The sequence below is a fragment of the Gopherus flavomarginatus genome, chromosome 2, assembly GCF_025201925.1.
Source record: "Gopherus flavomarginatus isolate rGopFla2 chromosome 2, rGopFla2.mat.asm, whole genome shotgun sequence".
Lineage (NCBI taxonomy): Eukaryota > Metazoa > Chordata > Testudines > Testudinidae > Gopherus > Gopherus flavomarginatus.
In genome coordinates, this window is record NC_066618.1 from 42411484 (window position 1) to 42424600 (window position 13117).

Below are 13117 nucleotides of genomic sequence, written 5' to 3' on the forward strand. Positions count from 1 at the left end.
ACGTAAGTCAAGAGTTTGAAAAGGAAAAGTACTGTATAAACTTCCAGTGTAGTCAGCTCTTTGAGGGCAGGGCTGTGTGCCTCATTCACTCTTGCCCCTCAGTCAGTGACATCTGCAAAATACCATCATTCTGATTTACAGGCACATCACCGGTATGTGTAAAAGTGGCAACCTTGTTGGGGAAGGGTGCAAGGATGAATAGAAAGCCTCACGGCGCAAAGTGGAAGAGCTTTGTTTGACGAGAACATTGAGATACAGGTCTTCTCATCAGATGGGCAACAGGCACATTTCATTATGTCCAGTACTGACTTAAGACATGTAAGGGGACAGAGAAGCAATGAAATGCTCTCCTGGAAGCTGACTGCCAGGAAATGTCTGCTTTAAAACAGTCACTGTAAATGAGAGATGGGAAGCAGAGTTCTCTCTTTCAGATGGATAGTGGTGGACATCTTAATTTTGTAGTGTACCAACATGCTGTGCTGTGCTCAGCACAGGAGGAGGGTAGCAAATATAAGCCACTTTGTGCATAGCCTATTTTACAGACTACCTGACGTGGCAGAGAGACCTGCAGGAATGCTGGAAATTTGTCTATTAAAATCAAATTAATGCTGCTGAGGAATAGCACACCTGGAGAAAAGTACCATCAGACCATATTATAACCACTGCACATAGATATTCCTTCTAAAATCTTCTTGCAAGCAATGGCAAAGTATTATAAAGCTTTTGGCATACCAAGTAAATATTTGAGAGGGCTAAGATTTTTATGCTGAAGCTGAGAGCAAACTGATTTGCAGGGAGCTCTGACATGCCATTCAGCCTACTTGTTCCCTTCTAACAGGGACAGCTTTGTATTGTGTCTGGAAGTCATGTATTTAACAGCTTATTTACCATTACCGAAAATAAAAACCAGAACCTTCAGACAGGTAGCCCCTCGTAAGCATGGTGTTCTCGAAGGAACCAAACAAGTGCCATCTGAATGCCAGTTAAAAAAAGAGGGTAGGTGACGGACCCAAGCGTGCGACACAATCTGCTGCAAAATGGGAGAGTCACTGAACTTTAGTGCCCATGCATTGGAACCACAGACATCCCCCATATGCTGTCATTTTGAGACAGTATTTCTCTTCACTTCCTGTCGTGTACTGCTTGTTCTGTCATGTTCCACCTCGGCAGGGGCTGCATTTCAGCGGCTTAGCTTGTACCTTTAGGCATAGTGCTGAGCAAGGGCTAGTGTATAAATTGCTGCACCTCCAGGATAGCCCTGAGACTCACTGTGACTCAGAGACTCTCCTCTCAGGCAAATTCCTCCTATCCCTAACCCCTTGTCTTCTCTTGCTTCAGGAAGTAATAACTTGCTGCAATAGTTATAATAAATAACCACATTCAGTTCATCATTCCAGCTTGAGAGAACTGGAAGACAGGATTCCTGTGTTCTGTTACCACTTCTTCCAGTAAAACTTGCTGTTTGAACATGCATAAACTGCTCAATTTATCCATGCCTCAGTTTCCTCATCTCCAAAATGAGTGCAGGGCTGTGTAAGTTGTTGAAGTGAGTCAGCTGGTCCAGCAACAACAAAAGAGCCAGCCAGCCAGCATTATTATTTCTCTTCAAGGCTTTATTCCTGCCAGCTAACAAATGCCCTATATACCAAACTAAACAAACTGGCTTTTACATAACTGGGAAAGCAAATAGACAGGCTACAATTTAAGCTTATGCCTTTCCTCTGACTACCAGGAAGCTCCAGCAACACAGCCTCTGTTTCAGCAAAGCATTTGAGCAGGTATTTAAAGTTAAGCACACACTCAAGTCACTCCCTAGTTGGCAAAGCGGTAAGTGTAGGTATTTTGCTGAATCTGGGCCTCAATGACTAGATTCTTAAGGGCCAGATTCTTAAAAGGATTTAGGTGCCTAAATATGGAGCTAGTTATCAAGTGTGATTTTCAGATATGCATGAGGTTTGGTACCTAAATCTCATTGAAATCAGTGGGAGATAAGCACCTAACTGTGAAAAATCACATTAGCTGTCTAAATACTTTTAAAAATCTGGCCCTCAGTCCCCAGTCTAACTGTATTGCTCTATCCAGTATACCTGTGGGCTCTAAGGTAGATGTTAATGCTCTACCATCTGTCACAGTATAATTACTACCTGTCTCACAGGAGGGTTTTGAAGGCTTAGTTTAATGTATGTTTGTAAAGGGCTTGGAGATCCTTGGCTGGAAGGCACCATTTAAAGTGCAAAGTACCATTACTGTAATAAAATAGTCACATATGACTTTTGCTGAAAAACAGAATAAGGCCATTGCCATTTCGTCTTCTGTCACCGTCACATTTGCTGAGAGCTGTATATCTCTGGGTAGAGAAAGTTTTCATCTATTGAAAAGTAAATCCTTTGTGAAAGGCTAATGGGGACTTTCGGGCCAGAAAACTGCTATATGAATACAATTAGTTGCAACCTTCACAAGGTGGTAAAGAACCACATTGATGGGAGAATCCCAACATCTACACTAGAGAGGAAGGATTTTCCAGTGGTTAATACCCTAACATAGGTGTTGGGAGATCTGTGGCAGAGCAGGGCTTGAACCCAGACTTCATGTGTGACCTTGGGCAGGTAACTTACTGTCTCTGTGCTCCAGTTTCCCCATCTGTAATATGGGAGTATCCTGCTCTATCTCACAGAGGGGTTGTAAGGCTAAATACATTCAAGACTGTGAGGTGTTCAGATACCATGGTAATAAAACAGACAACATTATGGCATTTCTCTGTGTTTTCATCACTAGCTGTACCTGTACTCCAGAAACCTATGGACCCCATTGTATCTCAACATTTGATGATTGCCAAGGAGGCTCTCAGGCTCTCTGTGAGCATGGCGTCTGCATAGATTCAAACAGGGAGCAGCCCAATGAGGTAAGAAATGCCGCATAACTCTCTTTATGCAACACAGTTTCAGTCAGTGTTTAAAAACTCTGAAGTACCAGTAGCAAAGAGTCCTGTGGCACCTTATAGACTAACAGACGTATTGAAGCATGAGGTTTTATGAGTGATGCATGCATCCGACGAAGTGGGTCTTCGCCCACGAAAGCTCATGCTTCAATACGTCTGTTAGTCTATAAGGTGCCACAGGACTTTTTGCTGCTTTTACAGATCCAGACCAACACAGCTACCCCTCTGATATCTGAAGTACCAGTACTTCATTGTACCAATAAGCACCAACCAACTGTACTCTAGAGGTGAGATAGCAGCGCTAATCCTGTACACAATGACCGAACATTGGCTGCTGCATGGTGCTGAGCATCCCAGTGACCACAGAGGGAACTGAGGGTAATTAGCAACTCCCAAGAGGCACCTGTATCAGATCCATTGTTATCCTCCTTTAAGCAGCTGGAGAAGAAGAAACATTTTTTTAATATTTAAAAACATTACTTGAATCTCCTGTTCTCCAGTTCTAGTATTGAGTATTATTTCAATCCGAACATTATTTGAAACATCCTATTTTTCAAATAGTTAAGAATAACAAACATTGTCCTCACTGCAAGACCCCCCTGGAAGGGAAAGCAAGGACTTGGCAATATTATTCCTAGTGGTTTCTGGGGTTGGCAATGCCACATGCACTGTTTACCTACTGTATGATTATTGCCTGTCTTTCATGTAAATAATCCAGTTTAGTAACTGCAGCTCTGCATTGAAGATTTGATTAAGGTTCACCATTCAGTTGCTTCTCGGCTATTTCCCCTTTATTTTGTAGATTATCAGTGGGATTTTCAAAAGTTTCAGGGTTGGTTTGACTCTTCTCCCATTAAAGTCAATGATAAAACTCCCCTTGGCTTCAGCAAGATCACAGTTAATGCTGAGCGCTTGTGAAAATACCACTCTCATGTTATTTAATGTTAACTTCAATCTCTTCATACTCCAATTCTCTCACATCGCTGGGACCAAATAAGGATTGTTCTTAAAAACAAATAAATAAATAAATAAAAATCACACTTTAACAAGAGGTCCTGGAACATAACTTCAATCCAAATAAATCACGCTGACTCCACTGAACATTGCAATTCGTTACAGATGGAAAGATCTGAATGTTAGAAAAGTTTACAGTAAATATAATCATTGCCCTTAAAGAAAGTATGGATTTTGAATTCATTAGTTACTGACACTGTGCACATCACACGGATTACTGCACAGTTTGCCAAGCTGATTTCAGGTTGTTACATTTATATTGGTCTCTTTATGCTAAATGCAAAGCAAGCGGAGTTGATTGCTTTTAATTATGTTGAGGTACAGTTCATGATTGCTGTTCATTCTCTCTGGTGTAGTTTCATTAAAATGCAGGTTCCTTTTACTTAGTGAAATAATGATGCAGCCTGTTATTGGCATGTGCAAAATGTTCAATTTCAGAGGAAGAAAGATTGGGAAATCTACCCAAGACCACACAAAAGCAAATCATGTGATGATTTGAAACCTCTCTTGTAATTGCTTGTAGTTTAAAAGATTTTTTTTTAAGTTGTTCCTTGTATCTGCTTCTCAGTAGTTTTCACAATTGCCCTAATTCATAACATGCTGTTTAATGTGGCAGCCAAAGTACAGCTGTATCTGTGATGCTGGTTGGATGTCCCCGCCTAGTAGCCCCGCCTGCAGTGCTGACATAGATGAGTGCAGCCTCTCTAGTCCGCCGTGTTCTCAGAATCCTCCGGTACAGTGCTACAACACTCCAGGCTCTTACTACTGCGGTTCTTGTCCCACAGGTACTTCATAGCTCTGTATTCTCATTCAGCAACGAGGGGCAATGACGTATGCTGACTGCCAATACTTCACAAGCACAGAATTGGGGTCACTACAGGAGTAACTGGATGAAATTCTTTGGACTGTTTTATATGGGAGATCCAATTAGCTAATCTAATGGTCCCTTCTAGCCTGAATATCAATGAATTCTCTTTTTGGGGTGCACTTATTTGAGTTATTTAGGCATTTTGTAAAGAACATGATTACAGGGATTCTAAATAATCAAGATCAGGATTAGAACAAGCCTTTGTAGCAAAAAATTTTATGCTAAGGTCTGATTGGCCTAATCCTTATATAAAAGTGTGATCCATTACTGAAAATGCACAGAACATAATCAAATAAAAGGTTCCCACTCACATTTAGCAGACTACATTATTTTAAATTCTACAATACATTTCAGTTTAGTTCTAATACATTAAAGGAAGATTTCCTAAATGGCATGCAAAAGGAATATTTTCCTGTGGTTGAGACAGGCAGGAAAGTTTTGGTAAAAGGAAGAAAAGTAAAAGGTCTTTGTAAGGATTTGCCAGGTTTTGCCTTTCTACTGTATCTCTTCATAGGCTGGCAAGGAAATGGCTACAGTTGCCAAGATATTAATGAATGTGAGAGGCACAATGGAGGCTGTTCAATAGCACCAATGGTTCAGTGCATCAACACTATGGGATCCTTCCACTGTGGTCTTTGTCCGCCAGGTAAAACAATTAATTGACTTTATGTTGATATAATGACAAGCAGGATATACTCTTAAAACATGAAGATAATACATCTTGTAGCATGGTTAGTTTGGTTTAAACAAACAGGTGTTATACTAACCAATGTGATTTTAAAGTGGTTTAATATAGTGTATGGAGCCAAAGCACATTCAAACTCCCTTAGGAAGACTTAGGGTATGTCTACACTATGGGATTATTCCGATTTTACAGAAACTGGTATCTGGAAACAGATTGTATAAAGTCAAGTGCACGTGGCCACACTGAGCACATTAATTTGGCAGTGTGTGTCCATGTACTGAGGCTAGCATTGATTTCCGGAGCATTGCACTGTGGGTAGCTATCCCATAGTTCCCACAGTCTCTCCTGCCCATTGAAATTCTGGGTTGAGATCACAATGCATGATAGGGCAGAAACAGTGTTGCGGGTGATTCTGGGTAAATGTCATCAGTCAAGCCTCCCTCCGTGAAAGCAACGGCAGACAATCATTTCATGCCCTTTTCTCTGGATTGCCCTGGCAGACGTCATAGCACGGCAACCATGGAGCCCGTTCAGGCTTTTTTCACCGTCACCATATGTCTACTGGATGCCGCTGACAGACACAGTACTGCAGTGCTACACAGCAGTATCCCCTTGCCTTCGCAAGTTAGCAGAGATGGTTACCAGTCATATTGTACTGTCTGCTGCTGTCATGCGTGCTCCTGGCTGGCCTCGGTGAGGTCGGCCAGGGGCGCATGGACAAAAATGGGAATAACTCCCCAGGTCATTCCTTTCTTTAAGCTTTGTCTAAAGGTAGAGTCAGTCCTGCCTAGAATATCAGGCAAGTCTACTAAAGAACCAGAGAAGCAAACAGCCACTTTGGGCCAGAGCCCCAGACATCCCGCAGAAATGATGAGCTGCATGCCATTCTAGGGGGTGCCCCTGCAACAACCCCACCCGTTGCTTTCCTCCTCCTCCACCCCTCCTGAGCTACCGTGGCAGTTATCCCCCATTTGTGTGATGAAGAAATAAAGAATGCATGAATAAGAAACAACACTGATTTTATTGCGTCTGCAATCAGAGATAAAACTGGGGGAGGCAGCCTCCAGCTGCTATGATATTCCAGGCAGGACTGAATCTCCAGGAGACAAAGCTTAAAGAAGGGAATGACCGGGAGTCATTCCAATTTTTGCCCAGGCACCCCCGGCCGACCTCACCGAGGCCAGCCAGGAGCACTCACGGGATGATGATGATGGATACCAGTCATATTGTACTGTCTGCCATCAGGAAGGGAAGGCAATGGGATGCTGCTGTGTAGTGCTGCAGCACCGTGTCTGCCAGCACCATCCAGTAGACATACAGTCACATTGAAAAAAGGTGAGAGAGGATTTTTTTCCCTTTTCTTTCACGCGGTGGGGGTGGGGGGAGGGGGCTGACGACATATAACCTGAACCACCTGCAACAATGTTTTTGACCCTTCAGGCACTGGGAGCTCAGGCAAGAATGCAAATGGTTTTCGGCGAGTGAGGAAACTGTGGGATAGCTAGAGTCCTCAGTCCCCCCTCTCTCCCTCTGTGAGCATCCATTTGATTTTTTGGCTTTCTGTTACACTTGTCTCAACTCCTTAAGTTTCACACAGCACTGTGTTGAGTCCCTGTTGTGGCCTCTGTCTATCATAGGCTTGGAGATTTTTTCAAATGCTTTGGCATTTCGTCTGATAGAACAGATTCATCTCCCCATACAGAGATCAGATTCAGTATCTCCCGTATGGTCCATGCTGGAGCTCTTTTTTGATTCTGGGACTGCATGGTCACCTGTGCTGACTGGCGCTCCACACTGGGCAAACAGGAAATGAAATTAAAAAGTTTGCAGGACTTTTCCTGTCTACCTGGCCAGTGCATCCGAGTTCAGATTGCTGTCCAGAGTGATCACAATGGTGCACTGTGGGATAGCGCCTGGAAGCCAATACCATTGAATTGCGGCCACACTAACCCTAATCCGAAATGACAATACCGATTTCAGCGCTACTCTCCTCATCGGGGAAGAGTAAAGATATCTTTATTAAAATCCCTTTATATCGATATAAAGGGCTTCGTTGTGTGGACTGGTGCAGGGTTAATGCGATTTAATGCTGCTAAATTTGATATAAACTCATAGTGTAGACCAGGCCATAATGATAAGCATTTCATGTACATATCTAATTACATCACCTCTAAATTGATTCCTGTCATACTAACAAGACATTTTAAATGACTTATTAATGTGCTTCCTTTGGCAGACAATATTTGAATAACCAAGATAGCTGTTATGTTGTCCACATTAATTAAAAACCACCTGAATTGTCCTTCTTAAAAGATTTACTAATTACTCATTGCTTTAAAAGTGCTTCCAAAATCTGTTTCCACAATGTTTCCAGCCACAATAAACAGAGCAGTAGAAGTGGTGATAAAAGCCAATGTTTTGTGGTTTAAAGTTCTTTATGAGATGTACAGCATCATTAACAGAAATACTAACTAACAGAACTGCCTGGAATAAATGTAATGGAAACAAATTCCTGTCAGGGACTGTTCAGCACCACTGTTTACCACACATATGTTACTATATACTGGGAAGGCATTTTCAGTACATGTTTGATCTAATTCACTGGATCATAAGTAATTCATAGCCTTTGATGAATGATACTTCAGGCAGCCCTTTCTTCTTATCTTAATGAACCTCATAGCAGCACCAGCAGTAATTTCCCACTCTCTATTCAGTTGTTTGTGTTCTAAACCTCAGTGCATCATTGGTATATTCCAAACTTCAGTCTCGCAATCAAGAGACCAAAGTTATAGAAACCCATGCACCACTGTGGTTTCCTGTGTGCAGAAATGAATGAAAGGCAGAATGCAATGACTGCTACAGCCCAGGCCTTAAGGTTCTGATCATACACATACTAGGTTTATGTGGCTGTAACCCTGTTTTCTCCATTGAATTTACTTATGATTAACAACAGAATCAGTAAGATCAGAATCAGGGCCCTGAAGTGTGGTAACCTGAGGTAGTCAACTAAGTTTGAAAACCTCTGGTCCAATATCAACTTGTGCTTTTTCTGTTTAAGTGCTGGAAAAGCATCTTACTTTGATCCCCATTCAAGTCTTTCACCTGGGTGGCATTAGGAGCAAGCACAGTTCCCATTTGATTCTCACAGATTTTCACCAACCCGGTTTGTTTGTTTAATGACAATTATCTTATTCTGACTAGGATACGAGGGGGATGGAAGAGTATGCACCCAAGTTGATATCTGCTCAATAAATAATGGAGGTTGCCATCCATTGGCCTCATGTGTATCCTCTCCAGGTAATACACCGTTTTAGATACTGTTAGATAGTTCAATATCAGTCTTCAAAAAAGTGGACAGTTTTGTGACAACACATTTAAAATGAAGTCCTCTGACCTTAGAACTTTCACTTTAGGCTTCAGGCCACAAGCTAACAGATATGTACACCTTAGTGAACTGGCCTGTATCTAGCACTGGGAGACCTAGGATGCACAATGGTGCAAAAGGCAGTGACCTGGCATTTGCAGAGAATGTAGGCAAAGCCTACTAGCTGTGCCACAGTACCATCAGAATGGATCCAGATTCCACCACCAGACAATTGCAGGTTTCATTGTGTGGATGTGGCCAGCACCCACAATTCCTTTCCTGGAACTCCTCTGCCTCATTCCAGCTACAGATCCCATTCTGCACCTTTCTGCAAAGACATGTGGGCCTTCACAGCTCTCTTGGGACTTTCCAATAACCAGTAGTCTTAATGACCGCAATGGACACAGAGCAGCGAAGAAAAGCATTTTACAAAGCTCTGTTTCAAATTGAGACTCTGTTTCACGTACTGATAATGACAAGACTGATATTGTTACTGTAATCAGGACCAGGGTAGTTACTATGTATGTTTTGTCTCGTCTTCCACAGGTCCTACACCTACCTGTGTCTGCCCAGCTGAGTACACTGGAAGTGGTTATGGGCCAAATGGGTGTGCCCCAGTCAGTGATACTTGTCAGCATCAAAACCCTTGTAGAAATGGACAGTGCTTAGTAAGTACATGGCTTCCCACAGTTAAAGAGACAATTTTGTTTAGATGTGACTATTAAGACACAGTATACCAGTGAGGATAAAAATCAGCATGGGTTTACCTCTGTACAACCCCATTGGTGGTGATTTCTACATGTGTTTCTGAAGTGTTCACCATACCTTACCTACCGTCCTAGAGTATAGTAGGTTTGCGCAGGAAGAGGTGGAAGTCAACGCAGGATTTGACCCTAGTTTGATATACCCAGACATGACAATAATGATAAAATGAAATCACAGTGTTCATTTTACATGGCATTTTTCCTTAAATGCACAAAGCCACCATGGCTGAGGCGATATGAATCCTATATCAATTTTTGCTGCTTGTGAATGGATTCATAGGCCAGAAGGGACCACTGTGATCATCTGCTCTGACCTCCTGTATGACATGGGCCATAGAACTTCCCCAAAATAATTCCTAGAGCAGATCTTTTAGGAAAACATCCAGTCTTGATTTCAAAATTGACAGTGATGGAGACCTCACCATGACCCTTGGTAAACTGTTCCCAAGTTTATTTTTCCTGTCTACCTTGCCAGTGCATCCGAGTTCAGATTGCTGTCCAGAGTGATCACAATGGTGCACTGTGGGATAGCGCCCGGAAGCCAATACCGTCGAATTGCGGCCACACTAACCCTAATCCGAAATGACAATACCGATTTCAGCGCTACTCTCCTCATCGAGGAAGAGTAAAGATATCGGTATTACCAGGGTTAATTACTCTCACCGTTAAAATTGTATGTTTCATTTCCAGTCTGAATTTATCTAGATTCAACTTCCAGCCAGTGGATTGTGTTATCCATTTCTTTGCTAGACTGAAGAGCCCATTATTAAATATTTGTTCTCCTTGTAGATACAGTGTATTCATGCCTTAACCTTCGCTTTAGCTAAAAGGATCAGAATAAGAGATAGTAGGCCTATTTAAAACATAGTTGAATGGAGAGTAAAACATAGTACACAGCAGATACCATCAATAGAAAACATTTGGAGTTGTTTCATCCAGAATTCACTGATGGGCCAGAAACTGGCTAACAGACAGAAAACAAAGACTACAAACAAATGGTCAATTTTCAACATGGAAATATCCCCATGAATCTGTATTAAGACCCTTGTTTAATATGTTTATTAATGATCTAGTAAAGAAGTGAAGAATGAGGTGGAAATGTTTGCAGCTAATAAAGTGTAGGTTAGTCAAGACTATAGAAGGAATTAGCAATCCAGGTTCAAACCCCTGCTCTGTCACAGACTTTCTTTGTGACTCACTTAGCCTCTCTGTGCCTTAGTTCCTGATCTGTAAAATAGTCTGATAGTACTTCCTTACCTCCCACAGGTGTTGTGGAGATAAATAGATTAAAAACAGTGAGGTGCTCAGATAATATATTAATGGGAGACATGTAAATACCTAAGATTGATAGATAGATGAACTTCAGAGGAACCCAACAGAGCTATCACTGGGTGGCATAAAGGAAGATGAAATTCATTGTTAATAAGCATGAGGTAATACATTCCAGAAGGAGTAATTGCAACTACCAATGAACATTACTAAGCCCTCAATTAAAAATAAATATTCAGTGAAAAGACTTTAACATCACTGTGAACACCTCAATAAAAGCCTCTGCTCAATGTGTGCTGCTGGACCAAAAAAAAAAATATGAAAGTTACACTGTGGAGAGAAAGGGATAGAAAATAATAGTGAAAATATTATAGAGCCATTATATAAACTGATGGTGAGATTGCCCCCACCTGGAATACTGTATTATTCAAGAAAGTCATAGAAGTAGTATGAGAGGCTCAAATGATGGGCAACAGAAACAATGTGAGGTATGGAAAGACTCTCATGGGAGGAGAAATAGGAAAGATTAGGACTGTTTAGAAAGGAGATGAAAAGAAGGGGCAAAAGAGAGAAACACAAAATAAAATAAAGAATGGTACAGAGAAAGTAAATGCTTCCGTTACCCTTTATTACCCTTCTTCATAGTAAAAGAATAGGGGACATCCCCTGAAACTGAAATCCAGCAAATTTAAAACAAGTCAAATGAAATAGTATCCTGCACAGTGCATCATTAATTTTCAGAATTCATTGTTGATAAATGGCATTGAAGTAAGAGCCTAGAAGGTGTAAAAAAATTGACATTTATACAGGTAAAGGGTGAAGTTAACACAAGGAGTGGCAGTCCACCTCAAGACCCTCTATGATACTTAAACCCCACAAAGGGACTGGATAGGCATCCCACTAATGGGGTGGTTGCATAATGGAGCCTGTGCACACATTTATTAGTGCAGAAGACCACAATGGGAGCAGACCAGAGTTGGGGCAGCAGATCTATATTTATCCCAAACTACTGACCCCTGTACTCCATGCAACTGGTACAGAATCTGTGGGTGCTATTATAATGAGACACCACAGGCCTCACCAGGGAGGTGAGTTTCCCCAGCACTCTGCATTCTACCCCCATAAACCCCAAATACTTGGACTTTGTGTATGAAGTGAATTTTGCGCTCTGAGAAAATGCAGTTGCTTTGGATAGGATTAAGAGTTTGTAACTATATATACTCCCATGTTCCATGGCATAACCATTGACTGGAATTTCCCCTATGGTCAGGTAGGTTATCCATAATTTTCCATTACAGGTTTCTTACACCTTTCTCTGAAGCAGTTGATACAGTCTACTATCAGATTTAGTGCACCGACTTGGATGTGTCAGGATCCTGGCAAAGGCAGTCAGGAATAAGGGTCAAAGCAGGGTCAAACCTCAGGCTGAGAATAGCAGAGGAGTTCTTAGTCAAGTTCCAAGCTGGGGTCAATACCAAAGGTCAGGGTCCAGGTCAGGAGGTTGCAGGTCAAGCTGAGGTTGAAGCCAGGAGTTCAAGACCAGGGATCAGGAATGGTCATGGTAATTACAGGAGAGCCACACTGTTGCCCGGACACTTCCCAGAACACCCCTTGGGTTTATATAGGCAGGGAGTCAATCAGGAGGCATGGGGCTGCTGCCTGTCAAACCTCTTGAGGCAGGACTTCCTGTGGTCTGGGTCCACAACAGGTCATGGATAATGGAGCACGAGCAGGTTATAGCTTCTGTTGGATAGCAGCATGGAGATGTTTTCCACCTGCAGCTTTTCAGGGATGTATTTGAGACCCCAAGGACCTTACATTACCCCTCCCAAGGGGCACCTCCACTGGCCTGAGTTTGTCTGGACGGGCCTCATGGAAGGCTGTCACAAGGTCATGGATTTGAGATTCTAGCTCCCAGGATCACTCTCCTGAACCAGCTCTCCCAGAGGGAACCATATTTGATTTTTGAAGTCCAGTATCTCATGGACTTTGTATTTGTCATGTCTCTGGATTTGCACTAGAAGGGGTTATGGTTGAGCCTGGTAAGTGAAGGGGTTGCTGATATTTTTAGCAAGGATACAGGGAACACTGGGTGTGTGTTGAGGGATCTGGGTAACTAAAGCCCTATGGTCACTGGGTTGATTACCTGGCTGATGAAATATGGCCCAAGGTATTGGTAATACATTTTACAACATGGCCAGTCAGAGTGGAGGTT

The 13117-nt window shown here is 42.2% G+C and overlaps 1 protein-coding gene across 1 annotated transcript in view; it reads left to right on the top strand.

The window, feature by feature from the left end:
* Window positions 1-13117, top strand: part of CUBN (cubilin) — a 225433-nt gene that overhangs the window by 7336 nt on the left and 204980 nt on the right. The window contains exons 7-11 of the mRNA XM_050937633.1: window positions 2776-2902; window positions 4569-4737; window positions 5335-5466; window positions 8707-8802; window positions 9416-9537. Coding sequence (XP_050793590.1) covers window positions 2776-2902; window positions 4569-4737; window positions 5335-5466; window positions 8707-8802; window positions 9416-9537 — 646 coding nt within the window. The remainder of the gene's footprint in view (window positions 1-2775; window positions 2903-4568; window positions 4738-5334; window positions 5467-8706; window positions 8803-9415; window positions 9538-13117) is intronic.